General features: G+C 46.3%; 1 protein-coding gene across 1 annotated transcript in view; it reads right to left on the reverse strand.

The window, feature by feature from the left end:
* meis1b (Meis homeobox 1 b) overlaps positions 1-18,413 on the reverse strand; it is a 63,685-nt gene that overhangs the window by 23,787 nt on the left and 21,485 nt on the right. Inside the window, exon 8 of the mRNA XM_008302542.1 lies at positions 4,075-4,220. Coding sequence (XP_008300764.1) covers positions 4,075-4,220 — 146 coding nt within the window. The remainder of the gene's footprint in view (positions 1-4,074; positions 4,221-18,413) is intronic.

Genomic DNA, 18,413 nt, shown 5'->3' on the forward strand with positions numbered 1-18,413 from the left:
GGGGGGGTGAATTCCATCTAATTACTCTATCACATAATTTCACAAATTGCCTTTTCATAGGGGAGTGGAGAGCAGAGCACAGGGCGCGTTGGGGATTTGAGGCCTGAGCTTTCATTTACTACTCATTTCTTGTTAAATTAAACAAGAAAATACCGTTTGTGTGGAGGGGAGGGCAACGATCGGGGGGTGGGTGGATTCCAACTGCACAATGGGAGGGATGGAGGAAGCAGAAATTGGATGGCGGCTATTGCTTCGTCTCAAGATTTGTCTCTTTGATTGTCAGATAAAGGTATCGGTTCACAATCGATTCTTAAATTCCACATTTGGGGAAAAAGTCGTGCTGCACACCCTGACAAATGAGTTCTCTTCCTCTTGTCAAATGTGCCAATTGGTTCCCCAGTAGAACCAATGAGCAGCTACTAGATGCAACATATGTTTAATTAAGGGTGTCCCATGAAAACAAACATCAAAATGTGATGAGGACACAAGTGGAAAAGCCCTCCCTTCCTCCTTTATTTTGGTCCCCTACCAAGTTTACAGCTGCATGTCAAGCTGGCAAGCGGGCTGCGTTGGTCCGGCCATCGGTGACAGGCGGTAAACGCTAATGTTTTGTAGTGGCTCCAAGTCGGCGCAGCCAAATTCTTCCGATGAACTTGTCCCACAAGCGTTGTCAACAACATATGAGCTCATTGGGCGTGTTGGAGAGAACTCAGCGAGCTGCGACTGCTGTCATCATCACAAATCTGTCACTCTGCCCGTCACACGACACATATTTTCTCCCCAGTTCCTATTTCTATACCTGGTGCTCCGTGGAGCCGTGACCCTTGTGATGGTAACACCAGCAATCTAGGGAATTAGAGGTTTTTTATTATCATTGCTTTAAAATGTTTCTCCTACAAAAAGAGGTTGTAGGGAATTTGCATCCTTGATGGATAAGTGAGCTGAAATGTCTTCAAAACAACAGTAAAAAAAAAAAAACAGCTGTATAAATGCCACCTACCACCTACCCTGCTGCTGCACTGCACTCACAGCCTCAGTTTGCCACCCACCTTCCCCTTCCGCTTCGGTACAATGAGAACTCCCCTGAGGGTCCAAGTGTGAGGGCGAATAACAGAAAATACAGCGAGGTTGGGTATCCAAACTTCTGCTATAATCTGTTCTCGTCTGTCTCTGTGTCAAGTGTATTTATTATAGTTGAGAAACAACAAACCCTGACTCACTTATCCAGGTTTTGCGTGTTGCCACAACACCCTGCCATGAATACGATATGTGCACATGTGTGTGTGTGCATACATGAATCCCTGTGTGCCTAATTGGCCTTGTGTCTATCTCTAAGAGGCCAGACTCACATCCTCCATCCCTCCGTGAAACAAAAGGCAGAGCAGCCGATGATGCTGCGCGTCTGAATCAGCTGTCCGGGCCGGTGTCGGTACCAGCGGACGCCGAGCGGCACACTACCGGTGTAAGAGATACTGTAAATGTTTTTGCATTAGAGGTGCTATGTGTACCATTTATAAACACGGACGAATGGTGATTAAATTAATGGTGACACCGAAGAATGATTAGCGTAAACAAATGAGACCACAGAAAGCGTTTATCTGACACCAGTGGTATTGTTAATGCCAGTGTTTCTCAAAATTAAGACCACATTTCCTATAAACAAAGAAGATGTTTCTCCCCTCTGCCTGGGTTTCATTTCTGTTTGGCTTCGCCGACGAGGGTAAACATATTGGAAGTGATTTTTCCATCAGCCCTTCGGTTTACTTCTGTGTTTAAAAATGGCAGTTTGCATTGAAAGAGCAGCACTATGTGGCATTGTGTGTCCGCAAGTGTGCATGTTTTAGTTTCTCTTTTGCCTGGGAGAAGGGAAAGGTTGCTGGATCCTTCTTATCCCCCCTCTTCACCTCCTCACCTTCTTCTCCTCACCCCTGCTCCCTCGACACTCACTTATATCCTTCCCACTGTTTGAGATCTGACGGCACAGAAGCCTCCCATAAGCCCAACTCATGGTGTAATATGACACAGGAGGTGTGTTGCTAGTGCGTTTCGCTAGCCATGTCTGTGTGTGTGTGTGTGCCGAACTGTAGTTTCCACAGACAGGATGTGTGTCTGTTTCAAACACCTTTCCTCTGCGGCCCCGAAGGTTTTGGGGGTGTTCGGGGTTGAGGTCAGGGAGTTAGAGGCTAGTGTGCATGTGTGATGATGTGTGTGTGCGGAGCCGGTGGTTTATGACGGAGCCGCTGAGGGTCAGATGGAAAGGGGAGAGCACAAAGAGCAACAAAAAAAGTAGAAGAACTCCCGCGAGACGTGCGTGGACGTATACAGCACATGCATCTCTGCCCACATCACACGCAACGCAAAAGTTCCCCCGGTTTGCCAATAACTACCGGAAACCGAGGAGGCCGCCGCACAATGCACGCCATCAACATCAAAGACAGGCCGCAAGTAAATAAATAAGAACTTGAACCCATGCAATATCCATAATCCAACAACCAAATTACTTTCCTCAGCATCCTCCCTCTTGGCTTGTGCAATTCAAACCAACACCCACTCAGCCAAACTGTATCATGTTCTCCACAAACTCCTGACATCGGCAGAATGTGTCTGATGCAAGGCTCGGCGAAGGGGTCCTCAAACACATTTTCTCAGCGTAGCACTAGATTCAAATTAGAAATTTGAATAAACACTCTAAAGAAGTAAGGAAATAACTATTTTTAGGACGTCGTCGAGGATGCAGTTTTGCTTCATGTGAGTTAAAGTTCTGTACAGGTTTGGGTTTTTTTTATTCCTGGAAAGCATCGCCACACGTGTGCAGTATGTTTTTAGGATTTGATTGCATTTCACAGACTAACTGTGTGGCATTGCACAGTCAAATCCTTTGTGTATTTTTCCAAATTGAAGAAGTAAACACAGTAAAGCTTCCCATCCTTGACAATGAATGCTTGAAAAAGCACTACTTTTGTTATTAAATGCTGCACAGAACATTTTGTGCTTTTGTTAGATGCACCAGGAAGAATATCATCACTGTGAGGACCTGGTTATACTTTCTACAGGTGTATAGTAGCTCTCAGTATTCTGCTCTCTAGTCTGCGTAGAATGGCGTCCATGTATTCCAGCACATGTACGGTTCATGCCCTTGCAGCACCAGCGGCCACGTGGACACTCGTAAAAAACCAGAGAGTACACGCACATCTGCACGGAGCCTCGCGTGCACCCTTTGACAACAGAATTTACATCACTTGAACCTCAGCAGACCCTTGCAGATGTGAAAAGTATAACATTATCCTGAGTGAACCAACACTTTGCTGCAAACAGGGCATGCAAATCCTGCATTCAAATAAGACTGAAGAGTTCACGTATACATTGCACCGCTTCCTTCTTTGCTCCGGGAGCCGTCAGTGTGACCCTCGAATCGGTTCTGTTCAAAATAAATGAACTAAGCCAGTGTTCCACTCGCTGCTGGATCCGTCTTAGCAGCCACATTGGTATCTTCCAGATGCATTTTTCCCACACTATTCCCCCCCAACAGCAATTTGTGAAGCTGTCAGATGGTGCTAACGGCATTTGTATTCTCTGCTATAATTGAGAAAAATAAAGCCAAACCACAGGCCTTTGCAGCATCCCAGGCATCTGTTAAATAATGACAGATTTGTTCTTAATAAGGTTCATCTATGTATCTGCAGCTATGGCCAGGGGCGTCTCTCCTTGGCGTCAACCTTATTTCAGTTTCAGCAGATGAGGAGCGAGAACGCGGCTTGCCGAGATCGCCGGCAGATTACACAGGCCTCTGTCTTTGAAGTGTTCACCATATGAACCAGTATACGCTGCGGAGGAGAGAGGAGGAGGTGGAGGGGGGAGCTCTGGTGGTGTGTATGTGAGTGTCAATGAGGATGTCAGCGTCTGAGGGTGTATGTGTGCTCCTCTGAGTGGTGTGCAACCGAATTTGTGTCAAGTAAGAAAGCAGCAGCGCCAGAAAGACAGAAAATGTCTGTGTGTGAGCGTAAGACGGCCCGTGGCGGCGAAGCGAAGTTCACACGTGATGTGAAACTGAGAGCGACGTTTTGCTGAACTCACTGTTAGGTGCTGGAAGAGCCACGCTCTCATGATGTTGGTGGCCACCTTTGGGAAAATCCCTCTCTTCTTGTTGCGCTTCTTTTCCTTATCCGGGTCATCGTCGTCCCCTGTGCTCGGCGAAGCCACGCTGTTGTCCAGGCCATCACCTGTCACATGACAAGAAACAGGAAGAGACAGCGGAGATCAGACGCACAGTTTGTTTACTTCCTGCATTCGCTGCGCCTCGGCGTTCAAAGGGAATAAATACGATTTCGAAGGAATTCTGGAGGGCTTTGTATGCACAGACGGAGGGGTATAGAGACACAACAATGGCAAGCAGAGAATGGCTGGAAAACAGCACCTCATAAATGCATTCATTTTTAATACATTTATAAATAACCCTGCCTTTCATTTTTCTCCCCCCTCGTCACTTGAAAACACAGCGAGCGCTTGCATCTTTCTGCGAGAAAGAGAGGGAGAAGGGGAGCACAAAGGACTTGTAAGGTCGCATTTCCCCACTCTCCCATCCAAGCCCGCGCAGAATTGAAAATGACAGAGAGATTTAGTCTTTATTATCCTGAGGGGAAAATAGTTATTGAAGCGTCGCCCCGGCGCATTCTGCCATTTTACCTGAGGTGGAAAGAGTAACACGGCACTACAAAAGGCAAGGTTGCGAGGAGGGGGGAAGGCGGAAAATAAAAGGAAAATAGGTGGAAAAAAGGAAGTCGGAGGCACAAACAGCGCTAACAAAGCTAGCTGCTTTTCATAACAATGGCGTCATGGCTGCTTACAGCAACCTGTAGGGCTTCGATAAGACTCTATTAAGGCCAGTTAACCTCACCTAAGGGGAACACTGAGACAGCTCAGAGTATTTGAGCACAGAGAGGGAAAAGTGAAAGGGAAGGCGCTCCACGGGCCTTTTCTCTGCATTCAGACTCCACAACATGAACACACACACACACCAACACACACCGACACACACATATTCAAAACCACCCAATTACTGTACGTATTCTATACAGCTCCAGTGGAGAGAAAGAGGCTCTTCCCATCTGTGGCTGTGAAAAGCCTAATTGTTATTATCATTATTCAAAAATGCGAGCCACCCTCAATGAAGATGGTAATCATAAAAGAAACATGAGGCGAGGTAAACAAGTGGCACCCTCACTGCTGGAAATATCGCCGGCAAATAAGTGACTTTTGTCCCGTATCGCCTCCCTCGGCTGGAAGTGAGGAGAAGTAAAGACGACGAAGAAGACGAAGACGAAGAAGGAAAAAAAAAAAGACGCTGAAGCAGTGCACAGAATTGGATCCAGTTATTTATTGATTACACACAAAGCACTTCTAAAGCTTCTAGGTCTATTCACTGTGGCAGGAGCAGATAACTGCACTGAAACAGGCCCGCGCTCCACTAACTTGCAGAGGGCGACACCCAGCACCTAGCTAAACCCTAAGCCCCGATTCATCGATAATTAATGGGGATGTTGGCGCTAATCCGGTTGGAGATGACTTTTTTCCAGCCTGCCACATCAATGGAATAATCAAGGGCCTAAAACCCAGGCCTTTGCTCCCCATTACCTCAGGCAAAAGAATTCCTGAAAGCATGCCTTGAGGGCACCTGAATTATATACACCATTAGGAGAGAGAGGCTCTCAACGATCCATACGAAACAACACTCTTGGCTAGCTCTGCCTGCCTCTCTCTCCGACTGTTCTGGCAGAAGGAGATACATATGCACACATATTGAAGGCTTTTTAATGAACCTCGCGTGGAAGTGCTGGTGACGCTGTTGAGGGTGGGGGGAGGGATAAAACAAGAGGCAGCTTTTTTTTTTTTTTTTATAGACGGCGCGATAGCTGATGCTAACGCCACCCACTGCACACCGATGATGCACAGAACGCTGCCGGTAGTGTTGGGTAACATCGCCAAAAGGTAAAAAGCTGGATGCAGGAAATAACCACATGGCAGGTTGAAGCATTTCTGAGCAAGTCAGTAACCTCTGCCGGTTTACTGTACGTCAGGAGTATAGATGTACAGATGTTAAAGCCTATTCCCAATATTGATTTATTTGTTAATCATTTTTCAGATTAATAGATTAACCCTCTGAGCCCCAAAACCCACCAGTGGATCTGAAAGGATGCTGTCTTTGCAAAATCTGTCAAATTATATCATTTATTACAGGCAGAAAGTGTAAAAACAGAGAGAACGGCAGGGTTCTAAACTATTCATCGTGATATTTCATGAAAATAATTTTACTAAACACGTCTAATTTAAAAATGTGCAAAACATAAACTAAGCAGATTCTATAAAAATCTAAAAAATTCTGTGCTTCCCATTGCGATGATGAAGCCATTATTGACTCAGCTGCAATCAACAGTCGCATGACAAAAATTCTGGGATTTTTCGGTTAAACTCGGCTGAACTGCAGGCTGTGCATCGAAAAAAAATAAAGAAAATGTAAGCAGTGAAATAACCACAATATGTAGTTATTAGTATTTTTAAAAATGGAAAAATGTTGTGCATGTTGATACCAGGTTTTTTCAACCTTTGCAGAGCAAATAATCAAAGTAATTTTTATGATTTTTTATTATAGCTTTGTTGTATTATAAAAAAATACTGTTGGAGTTCTCTCTCCATCTCGTCATGGTTGCACTGTTTCCATCGAGGTGCAGGACTTAATTAAAAAATGTGCCCACAGTGCAGCCAGTGGAGTAAAAACACAAAAAACACAAAACCTTAGAAACCACTAGAGGTTCAGAGGGTTAATGGTTCATCGTATAAAATGGCTGAAATAGTAAAAAAGCCCATCAGAGCCAAAGATATTCAATTTACAATGCTGTAAAACAAAAAGGGAAAAAAAAAAAGCAGCAAATCCTCCCATCTGAGTTCAAACGAGTCCAGTTTTTACCTAACAATTAATCAATTACGGCAGTTAAATGATTGATCCGTTATTGATCAGCTGGCCAGCCATCTCAGCGATGCGCTCACAGAAACATATGCACCATCCGCCCGGCGTCGTGACCTCCCTCTGTCCTAAGATACACTCGCATTGCAAGCTTGAGTTACATCATTAGCCCGGGACAAATGCAGCCTGAGCTTTGCAAGTGAGTTTTTTCTTCCTACTGTTTCACGGCTAAAACATACCCACCCCTCCGTCTCCCTCTCTCTCCCTCTCTGCATCTCTCTGCCTGGTGGAAAAGAAGGGGTGAGCCGAGCCCAGGCCCTGTAATCTAAGACCAGATTTTCATTGGAAGCAAATGCTTTCAATCCGTTGTAAAGACCGGCTCATGTTCAGCAAAGCCTACAATAACAAACCTAGGGGCTTGTCCCATGCGAGTTGGGAAAACAGAAGCAAACGGCCGGAGTACCAGCTCAGAGCATGCATGCATGGGAAGGAGGTGAGATATCATGAGAAGCACGGAGAGCAGAGGGAAACCGGGGAGTAGACAGAAAGCGCAAAAGTTATCAAAGTGCTCAAAAGAAGCTGCACGGTTCTGGGTGTGCTGCCTCTTGCTAGCGTTGCTGTAACCCATAACCCAAGGCCTGAGCTCAGCCTGGGAAACACTAACACCTCCCCGTATTCCTTCCTTTCCTCTCCCCGCGCTATACTTTCAAGTCTGACCTATAGACTTTACCTAGAAGGGGAATAGGAAGGGTTGGAGAAGGGCCGTCAATTTTATTGGCATTTCCATTTTCAGTGCAATTTGATACCAATCACCTCGACAAGGTCTGGGGCTAATTTCTGCTTTTCTTTAACCCCGGCGAGCGAGCGAGCGAGGGAAGAGTGGGAGGAGAGAGAGAAAAGGGAAAGACTGGCAGCGAGGAAGGGTGAAGCAGGAAAGGTGCTGAAGCAGTGTCTGGCAGCCATGTTGGGGAAATGTCAACAGTGTTACCACAGCCTGACACAGAGAGAGGGAGAGTAATAGTAAAGAAGCATAGGAGAAGAGGGAGGAGATGTTCAGCCAACGTGGAAAGAGAGAATCAAAAAGTTACTGACGGGAGCAATGAAGGAGGAGAAAATAATGGGTAGAGAGGGGAAGCGATGCCGCGGCACGCTGGAGTTAATCGGTTGAAAAAAATCAGACGCAGAACAGTCAGTTGCTGTAATGCAGATAATTTCGTCTTGTTTTTCTGGCCTTTTGAAGCTGATGTCTTCTAACAGCAAAAACTTTTCAGAGAAGTCTCCCCCCACAGCGGATAAAACCTCACAAACTACGCATCCACGTTTCTGTGCAATTAGAGCGTGGTGTGATATCTCCGGTAGAGAGGCAGCGAGAGAATGTGGAATTGGTTTTGCCCTCTGCTCTCCAAACTTGGCTTTGCATGCAACACTCATCGGCAGCGCACACAGCATTGCATCACTTTAAGCTTGTCAATTGTTGCTCGCAGCTCAAGCCGAATGCGGCGCGCAGACAGACAAAAGGAAGGTAATGTGGAGAAATATGGGGAGTGACGACAATAAAATACTTGTTTTTCCTGAGTTGCCCCGTGAAGATGCTGGGAAACATCCGACGCTGCTGCATCCTGACGCATGCCGAGGTGCAGACGGCGCCAACAACAATCAGGGTGTGTTCTTTGATGCATGCATGCACAATCTAAGGCAACAGACCAAAAGTGAACACTTCTGTACTCTTTGGTGGCGTCAAGATGCATCGATACACAAAACTTCTGACGTGTGAGAGAGCAAATTTAACTTCATCAGAGTAACAGCGACGTCACAGTCGGCCAAGAAGTTGGTCAGTTGTCGACTCTGTCATTCAATCAGCTGGTAAACTGTCTCTGCCCAGTCAGTCAGCTGGGGAGCAAGTGGTAAGTCAGTCAATCAGTCAGAAAGCCAGCCAGTCAGCTAGTAAGCCACTCAGCCAATGAAGCAGTCGGTAACCCTCCATACGCAGGCTGCCTGCCTTATTAAGAGCATCAGCAGGCTGTAACCCTGGGCTGCATGCACACAGCGCGGGGAAGCTACGCTAGCGAGCTCCAGTCTCCCCACAAGGAAAAAGCCACGGGCACAACTCTGGGCCTGGCCCACTGATCGGCCATGACAACGTCTTTGCAACTAGTTAGAGGAGGGGCTGGGAGGGGGAGGCAGGGTGAGGGAGGGAGGCGGAATCAATGCAGGACAGTGGGGGTGCATGTTTGTGTGTGAAGAATGTATGCATGCATGGATGTGCAGTCGTCTGTATGTGTGTGTGTGTGTCTATTTCTGCCTTTCTTTATGCATGTGTGTTTGCAGCCACAGAGGGTCTGTGTGCATGTGTGTGCGTGTGTGTGTACGTGCATGTGTGTGTGTGTGGGTGTGTGCGTGTGTGTGTGGCAATTAGGAGCAGGCCACTGACTGGAAGGAGCCAGGGGCAGTTGAAATGCCCCGGGGCCAACCAAGGGAAGGAATATTTTATCAGTCCCCTCGCACGCTGTATACACAAATTCACACTTGCACACAAACACACACACACACACACACACACACACACGCAGCGAGCAAACAGATAATGACGTAAAAATTAGGTTAGCCTCCTCCGTGCGATTCCGCTAGCTTTGTTAGCATTAGCCGAGCAGACACTTATTCTGTGCTCATTCAGCTTCGGTGGATTTTGTTTAAGCCTTTCTGCCACTTCATGTTCCATTCTGGCGTCGCCCTCCTTCCTACTTCATTACTTTGCTCTCTCCTCGCGCTGCTCTGTCTGCTGGACTGTGGGCTCTGAATGGGAAATATTTGCACAGGATTGGGGATGTGAGAGCGAGGCGTTGTTATCTTTCTCCGCTGCAGGTTTTCTTTCTTTGTAAATCAAATGTATCAAAAAAAAGGAGAACGGGAAAGCGTTCAATTCATCTCCGGTCTTTTCAGTCTTTAATTACTGAGTGAAATTAAGATTCCTCTCCTCTGTTCCTTCATCTGCCTCTCTTGTGTCTTCATCACTTCTCCACATCTCTCTGTCTCAAGGCGTACCCTGACATTATCAAGCAGTATCTAGGCTAATCTGTTATGATCTGATTATGAACCATCTCTCAGCGTAAGACAGGCGCCGGTAGTACCTGCCCCCCTGTGCGCGGGCACACGTGCCATTCCGAGGTGTCAGCCATTTTTCTGCTGCCTGGCAAATTAACAGCCGCAGACTCACCAGTCATTCATCTGCGAACAGCGATCTTGTCAGACACGTCGCTCCTAGCGCAGTGCAAGAGAATTATGACATTTAGCTTTCTAATAATTTTTTTTTTTTTCTCTTTCTCTTCATAGAAGCACTGCTGGGATGAGAAATAAGGGTTATGAATATTAGCTTTGTGCCAGATGTCATGAGTGGGATCCTGTGTGAGGAATCATTCGCAGATGGCTAAACGTTTTTAGAGGATACTGTGAGATGTTTTTGCAAGGTTTTATAGGCTGTGGATGGACTGAGAGGGAAAGGAGTGGAGACAGGTCCTTTGAGTTTATGACAGTGCATTTAGTCTGAGGGCTATTTGTTGCAAGAATGACAGAGAGAGAGGAGTGAGTGTGTGTGTGTTTCACTGTGAGTGACCTGGAGCTGATCTCTCATAGGCCACTCCGAGAGTTTCACACCCCAGAAAGCTCACACGACCCTGGGTTGACTGCCCAGGCAAGGCCCAGGCCTCAGGGGCCTGCTATCCTGTTCCACCCGGGATACACACATCTCATAGTGGCAGGCGAGAAATTCATAGATACACATGCACTAAAAACATGATACACAAAGCACACACTCGCTGATGCACATTCACTAAAGTGCTCGCTCTCTCTCTCACTCTTTTTCTCTCTGGCACTCACACACACACACACACACTCACACACACACACAAATACACATACATTACATTCCCAGAAATCCTCAGAGGGGTAAAGAAGGGCTCGCAAGAGGGAGGGAGAAGAGAAAAAAGTGGCGTTTATTGTATTCAGGCCATTCATAAGCTCTAGACTTGAGGAGGGGGGAGAAGGTTGCAGGCAGTGGGGGGTTCCCTTTGCATGGCTCCAGAGGCCCCTCCCACCTCCAAATATTCTGAACATGCAGGAATTCCTCGCAACGCAACTCCCGACCAAGGGGGAACGTTTTCAAAAGTGTCTCTCCTGTTTCGCTGCGCCGAAACCCTCCGACACATGTTTTCCTCCGATCGGCAACTTTCCAGCAACGACGAGGAGTTTCTGAACCAACACACACACACACACACACACACACACACACACACACATTTGCTTCAATACAAAACACTCTCTGTGACCAATGCTGTTTCTTCGCCTCCCTTTTATTCCCGAGGAGGAGGAGAGATGGAGAGAAATCCCCACGACTATTCTGCGGATAATGACATGCGCTGTCGACAAAACAATATGGCCAGTCTAGACTTCCCTTCCTGCCTTTTGCCAGAGAGGCTCGACTGTTTTTAGATCTCCGCTTACTTCATTTGGCTCGTAGCGCGTATTAATCTTCGCAGATTGCAGAGAAAGTTATTACAAAAGAAAAGGAGAAAAAAAAAAGAAAAAAACGGGGCTTGCCAGGTGAACAATCAGGGGAGAGATAAGTAATTGCTTCCTGTAATCAAAGACAATTCCATCGAAGTAATTACAGTAAATAACGAGTGCTTTGCAACAACAAAGCCAGTTACTTTGAATGATGACAGTTTTGTGGATCACCACTGACAGATTCAATAATGACAGCTAACTGGTGAGTCATTTACAAGGTTTTATTTGTAATTAAAGCACACTGGAGACTTCTTGTTGTGAGAATCCGATCCAAGTTTGGAGCAATTATTTCATTTGTGGTGATCCGATGAGGAGGGGGGAGAGATCAGGAAGTCGTGTGTCGGTAAAACAGCAAAACAGAGAAGGCCGGTCGTATTTACGAGTTAATTAAAAGCGTTCCTCAGGTCTGTCGGATTTGCATTAGCCGGAGATGTGTTTGTACAAGATTCTCAAACACTTCTCTCGGCAGTAAAGTGAACACCGCTCAGTTTCGGGATCGGCCGTAGCACCTCACTGCTTTATGACATTTTAGAGACCGAATGATTAACCTTTTATAAAATATTGAATATTAGCCGCGCGTTAATGGACATTTTCTCCGTCAAAGTGCTCCTGTGTGTTATGGCTGAGGCCCATCCACTGTCGGGGAGGTGGAGGAGGAGGAGGAGGAGGAGGAGGAGGAGGGATCCGGCCTGTTGACATAGCCATAGGTGATGGCAAAAATGTCAGTGTAAATGTGACTGCTCTCTCTGTGCCATTTTCCCGTAAAGGGTCATCACCACAGGCTGCCTGACACGCCGGAGACTGCCTCGAGCGCAGGGCACCGACACGACATTAAACTGCAGTATGCCTCCACGTACAGCAACACACACACACACACACACACACACACACACCGGCCGCCTTTTATTCCCACTTCCAGATCAGTCGAGAGAGAGAGAGAGAAAGAAGGAGGGAGAAAGAGACAGACGGTACAAGCTAAAATGAAAGTGTAGGGCGATGAATTCACCCTTTCATGTTGAGCACTTTTGCTGTGTAACTATTGATTTTTCCCCCTCTTGCCTTTGTGTTGCCGTTTTCTTTTTTTTTTTCCTCTAACCTGAAGATAGAAGGCCAGACTCGGTTCAAATGGGAGCACTTGTGAGGGGGGCCCACAGATTCTTCGCCTCACTGAAGGGAAGTCCTCATACACACACACACAAACTGGAGGGAAAATTGTGTCTCTTTTTGCTGCATTCTCGCTCTTAACTCTCAATTGTTTCACTGCCTCTCGGATGGCTTTTGACACCTTTGACTCGCCGAGCTTCAGTCAAACTCAGCACGCAGTGAACAGATAGAAAGAGAGAGAGAGACGAGGGGGGGGAGTCAAATGGACTATGGAAGAAGAGGGGAAGGGGGGGAAGGGATGCTAGAGAGGACAAGGACTATAACAAAAGCTAAGAGCACTTAACAGCACAATGGCACGGCGGTCCTTTCCAAAAGTCAGCTGATGTGCTGAAGGGCGTTCCAAAGTCCTTCAGTGTTGATGTGGGACAAAGAGAGGGAACCTTCAGCTAATCTGAAGGAAAAACATCCTATTTGACTTTGTTGTGGACTAACATTTGGTAAACATATATATTTTCAGCATGAGAAAACTGGATTTACTCCTGGAAGCCCTTTAATAAACTATCAAAAAAAAAAACATCTTCCTTTCAAAGCGACGGTGTAATTTTTAGCCAGCTGAAAATGCATCCTTTCCAGTGTTTAACTAGAACCAGCCTATCAAAGCGGCCAGTTTAATGAACTAAAATTAACTGGAAATGTATCCTTCAGGCACCAACATCCCGTCTGTTCTGTCTGTAATCAGGCCTCCGTGTTTGGGGTGTAGCTCCATTAACCAAACGAAGGTTTCCCAGTTTGTTTTTCAGAGCCGCCGTGCAAAGCGCTCGTCTGCATTTTTCCACATGGCAACTATCTGAACGACACAGCCACCGATAAACACTTTTAATACACATGGATTTTCCCACTCATGCTAACCTATCAGCGCCAGCCAAACTGCAGCATGTAGTTAGATAATACAGGCATGCTAACCCTGCGGTGGCACGCGCTTAATAATAGCACATTAGCTGCGAGTGAGTCGCTTTTTTTTTTTTTCTCCTCCTTTTTTTTTTTTTTTGGAATAACAGAAGGTTTTAGTATTATGAGGGAGTATAATATGGTCTGCACCCACAAGCTCAGGTTACTGAAGGGGTGGTTGGGAAAACAGGATAAGTCATTATCTGAGCTGCAACCTCCTCTGTTTAAACACTTTTGTTTGTTGCATTTACATGTCAGGGTTTTAGCCTGGTTTCTTTTTTTTTTGTGAGTAAACACGTCGCTATCGCCGCAAACTCCTTCCTCGATGCAGCAACCGAGGTGATCAGAACTCCTCCAAAGTGTTAGAACAGTATAGGTTCTCCCTGCAAAAGTAAAGCTGCGTCTCCACATCCTCCTCCCTGTCACGGGCTTGATGGGCGCAGGATGTGGTGTTGTGGGGATGTGGGGGATTTGTAGTCCTATCAGCCTACCCATACGCGGCCCTGATAAGGCTTTTCGGGACGGGGGCAGAGGAAGGGGAAGTGAGTGGGTTTACAGCGGCCCACGTCCTGTGGAGCGCGGCCCATGTGGACGGCAGTGATATGCCCCCCGTGGACGCCGGCGCTCTCGCCACACAGTCCCGCCGAGTCACTTCCTGAAAGAGGCAGCCCTCTTTGGGGGTGACTTCCTCTAAGAGTATGACCCCTCGGCCGCTTAGGAGAATCTCGGTGGAACAAAGAGCCCCGGCCGCCCATGGGAGCCGGTGTGTACAATACATATATGCAGTTTGTGTGTGTGTTTAACACCGCCATTCAGGCCTTCGCTCCAAAGGTTATCGCTGGTGACAATCTCTGCCCCCGGTCCCTGCTCATCTCTTTGAGTTTCACTGGCTCGGAGCGAGAGGGGACGATCAGGTTACATCCCAAATGTGTGTGTTCACCAGTGTGTGTGTGTGTGTGTGCACCGCAAGTGGTGTGCTTTGTGTTGCTCTGCAAACACACAAAGTAAATGCCCATGTTGCCCTGCAGCCCACCCTGCTGCTCTTGTGTTTATCTGCAGGTATTTGTTATCTAGCCCTCTCTTTCCTCTTTCTCTCTCTCTCCTCTAAACTCTTAGAAAAAAAAAGCTTGCTGAGGTCTTTATCTCACCGACGAATCCCTATAGCAGGTATCCATGTCAAAAGAACCAAGGGGAGGAGGCCTCTGGGGGCAGCATGTTTGGTCTGGGTCAGCCTTGGGTCAAGCTTTGGCCCAGTTAAATCCACTGTTTGCCTCAATCTGACTGAATGCAAGGTTACCTGGACTCACGACACTCCCCCTAAACCATCTCACTTCACATCTTTAAACTCACATTATTCCTTAAATCAAAACAAATTCTTTGAGCAGGTAAGCCATCAGCATGACTACAACTGTGTAATTTGATGACAGAAAGTTTGCTGCGGGGCTCGAATCAAACAGACAAACGGTTTACAAACGCCAGATACCTTCCACCTTTAAATGAATGAACACCTGTGTAGAAGCCGGGTCTCGGCGTTACGAGCGAGCGGCGCCGCGTGTGTCATATAAGGGTTATAAAATAAGCCCTAACAGAAATTAAAGTAGCATCGACCCATATCCAATAATAAAGAAAATCCACGGGGATGCAGGTTGTGACCAAAAATGGCGCTTCTGCTGGTGTTTTCCTGGCATGAAATTGGCTTTGTGTGGGTGTCGTTTGGAGAGCCGGCTGGTAAATTCTCCCCTTCTTTTGTTAGAAAGGAGGGGAAGGAGAGGAGGGGGGGCTCCATGCATAATGGTCTTAGCCAGGGAGGTCTGGAACTGTGTCCATAAATTGAATTATTTCAATTTGAGGGGAGAGAGTGAGAGAATAATGGAGAGTAGCTGTGAGAGTGTGTGTTGCATTTACATGTGAACATATGCATGTGTGTTGATGGAGGGAGAGAGAGAGAGACTCATTTTTATTCCTCTACAGGGCTCGCATTTACAAGTGAGAATATAAACCAAGTTGCAGAAGATTACAGAAGAGGCCAAATGTTACCTTGCAGCTGGAAGCTATAGTAATGGATAAAAAAAAATAAAAAAAAGAGCCCAATGATTGAGGCCACAACAACAACAACAACGACGTCCCACGTTACAGTTCCAGTAGCGCTCTGTTCTAACAAAGAGATTAACGGCACAAAATAAAACCCGACCATGTCACTATGTATATTTATACGTGCGGATGTAAGCCACTTGCCAGCTTCATAAAGGCTGAAACAACAGATACGTGTGTGTGTGTGTGTGTGTGTTTGTATGTTTGTGTGCAGGGTGCGGGTGGGGGGTGGGGTGAAAATATTCCTGACACAATATAATCGGCAGGGGACCATATGGCAAACTGGCAGCAAGCTATTTATCCTTATCCTCTTTGGAGGCTAAAATTAGCACTTCGCTGTTTGTAGCTTTAAGCTGGACTCCAACCACTGTGATAGGGGCTAATAATACAGGAAAAAAAAAATACACAGCACGGCGGGCACAACTTCTCCACCTCTCCCGCCTTCCCTTTGCCAACTTTCTGCGCCCACCTCCGTCTCCTTTTTCACCTCTAAACTCCTCGCCGACGAACGAGGCTGCCCCTAATTTAAACCCGCTAATATGAATTGCATTAATATCATATAAGTGCTGCTGGAGCCAGGTTGCCTCCATAAGCCCGTGTGTCAGGAAAGCCAGGATTTCCTGAACATGGACCCCCTTGGCTAGCTTAAGAGCGTAGGATGATGGGGCTAATCTCTTTATCAAAAGCTTAAATAAACGTCGGTGCTCCGTGCATGTGTGTGTGTGTGTGTGTGTGTGTGAGTTGCTTATTTGTGTGTGTTCTTGTGTGTGCCAAGGGGCCAAACAATGCTTCTCCACTGAACAAAGTGCTAATACCCTGTCTCTTTGCTCTCTCCCTCCCTCATCCATTCCTTCTCTCTCTCTTTCCTCTGCATGCGAGAAGTGAATGCCAAATACTGTAAAAAAAAAAAAACCAGAGCGTTAATTGTTCATGAAGAAGCTCATCTGGTCCTTCACTCCTGTCATCCAGCGGCAAAAGGTGATCGCCTGAATTCTCCAGCCTGGCAGTCTGCTATCAGGGTTTTCCCTGAAAAGTTAACATCTATCTGATCAGAGGCCTCCTGGGCCCTGAGCTCAGCTCCTTTTCAAGTGGTGGTGAGGAGGAGGAGGAGGAGGAGGGAGACACAGTCAGCAGTGAGAGGAGGAGAGAGAGAGTTTAAGGTCGTTTTATGGGCCAGATATAATGTGTTGTGACACATCGGCGATGAGTCGCTGTGATTTTACTGTCAGATTCCCTGTGAACCTGCGCCGCCACCATGAGGAGCCGGGGCATTTTCTGTCTGTGAGAGCGCAGACGTGTGTGCATCGGTGTGATTCGGGGCAATTTGGAGCTGAATTGAAAACCGACAAAATAAGGAACACAAGCTGGTGACAAATGTGGTATTTATCACCAGTTTGCACGATGACAAGTTTCCCGTGGCAGGAGCACAAGACCCTCGACACACATAATTTCACAAGCGGATGAGCAACTTTTTTTTTTTTTCCTATTCATTTGCATGACAAGTGCGTTACCGCATCTCAACGTGTTTACATTTGCAAATCAAAGCAGAAGAATTCGCTTCCAAAAGCAGATATCCAGTAATTTGACAAAAGTGGCATCTTCTTTTAGGACACAATTACACTAGAATGGTGCAAATTATAGTGATTTGCACAGAAATAAACTCGAACCAAGTTCTCAATTGACAATTTTCAAACAAGATATTGGATTTAAAGGCCCTGATTGAAAGCATCTTTGTGCCTGAGTGTGCTGATCGTATGAGGATATCTGTGTGCGTTTCCTGCAGAAACGCTGCAGAGAAAACTGAAAAAGAAATCGTCTTTACACATTCAACTTTTCTTGTCATAATCTCCCCACCCTGACACACAACAGACATCTACAAGGCAAAAAGGGTGTGTAAATAGTATCTTTTTGCAAACACCAGTAATTAGATATAAGCATTTGGCATTCACGCCAGTCACAAATTAAAGAAGAGCGCTTCCTGTAAACAGACAGTGAGAATGTGTCTACATCATTAGCGTGCCACAATTATAACATGGGAGCTAAAGATACATTTCCCTCCCGCTTGCACTCCCTCAGTGGAGCAAATGAAGTAGAACCTCTATTTTTTCTCCTTCTTGAAGCAGCAGCAGCAAACTGCATGATCTGATCCAAGTGCACTTATGGGTGAAATAAGGGAGATAAAAAGCAAACTTTAAGAGAAGTAAAAAGACATAACTGACACCGGTGTTGTGATTTCAAAGACCTTCTGAACAGAACACATCCTGAGCAAGTAGGAAAGCTGAGCGAAAGCATATGAGAGGCAGGAGGAGGAGAGAGATGAGGGGGGAGAGAAGCTATTTTGTGTGCATGCATGTCATGAATGAATATGTATTTCATGTAAATGGTGCACACAAGGCATATTGTAATGGTCGGGGCGAGACTTTGCATTTCTTTGGTCATGCAAACATGCCCACGTGTAACCAACAGACGGACAGAGTGAATGCAAGGGGAGACGGAAAGTACCAGAGAGAGGAGGAAGCATTGTGCACTGGATATTATGAGAGAAAGTGTAAGACAAGGACGTAATGAGAGCAAAAAGATATACGAAAGAAGGAAGTGAGAGACACAGAGGTGATGGGAAAAAGACAATATGGACAAATATGAGTAACTCCCAAAGAGTCAGAAAGGCCTTATCAGATGGTTTTATGACTTTTCACACATGAGATGTTCGCTCAAGCCAATAAAACTGAGTTAGTGAAGCTGATGGAGAAAG

Source organism: Stegastes partitus, unplaced genomic scaffold (assembly GCF_000690725.1).
Source record: "Stegastes partitus isolate 25-593 unplaced genomic scaffold, Stegastes_partitus-1.0.2 Scaffold1832, whole genome shotgun sequence".
NCBI classification, from domain to species: domain Eukaryota; kingdom Metazoa; phylum Chordata; class Actinopteri; family Pomacentridae; genus Stegastes; species Stegastes partitus.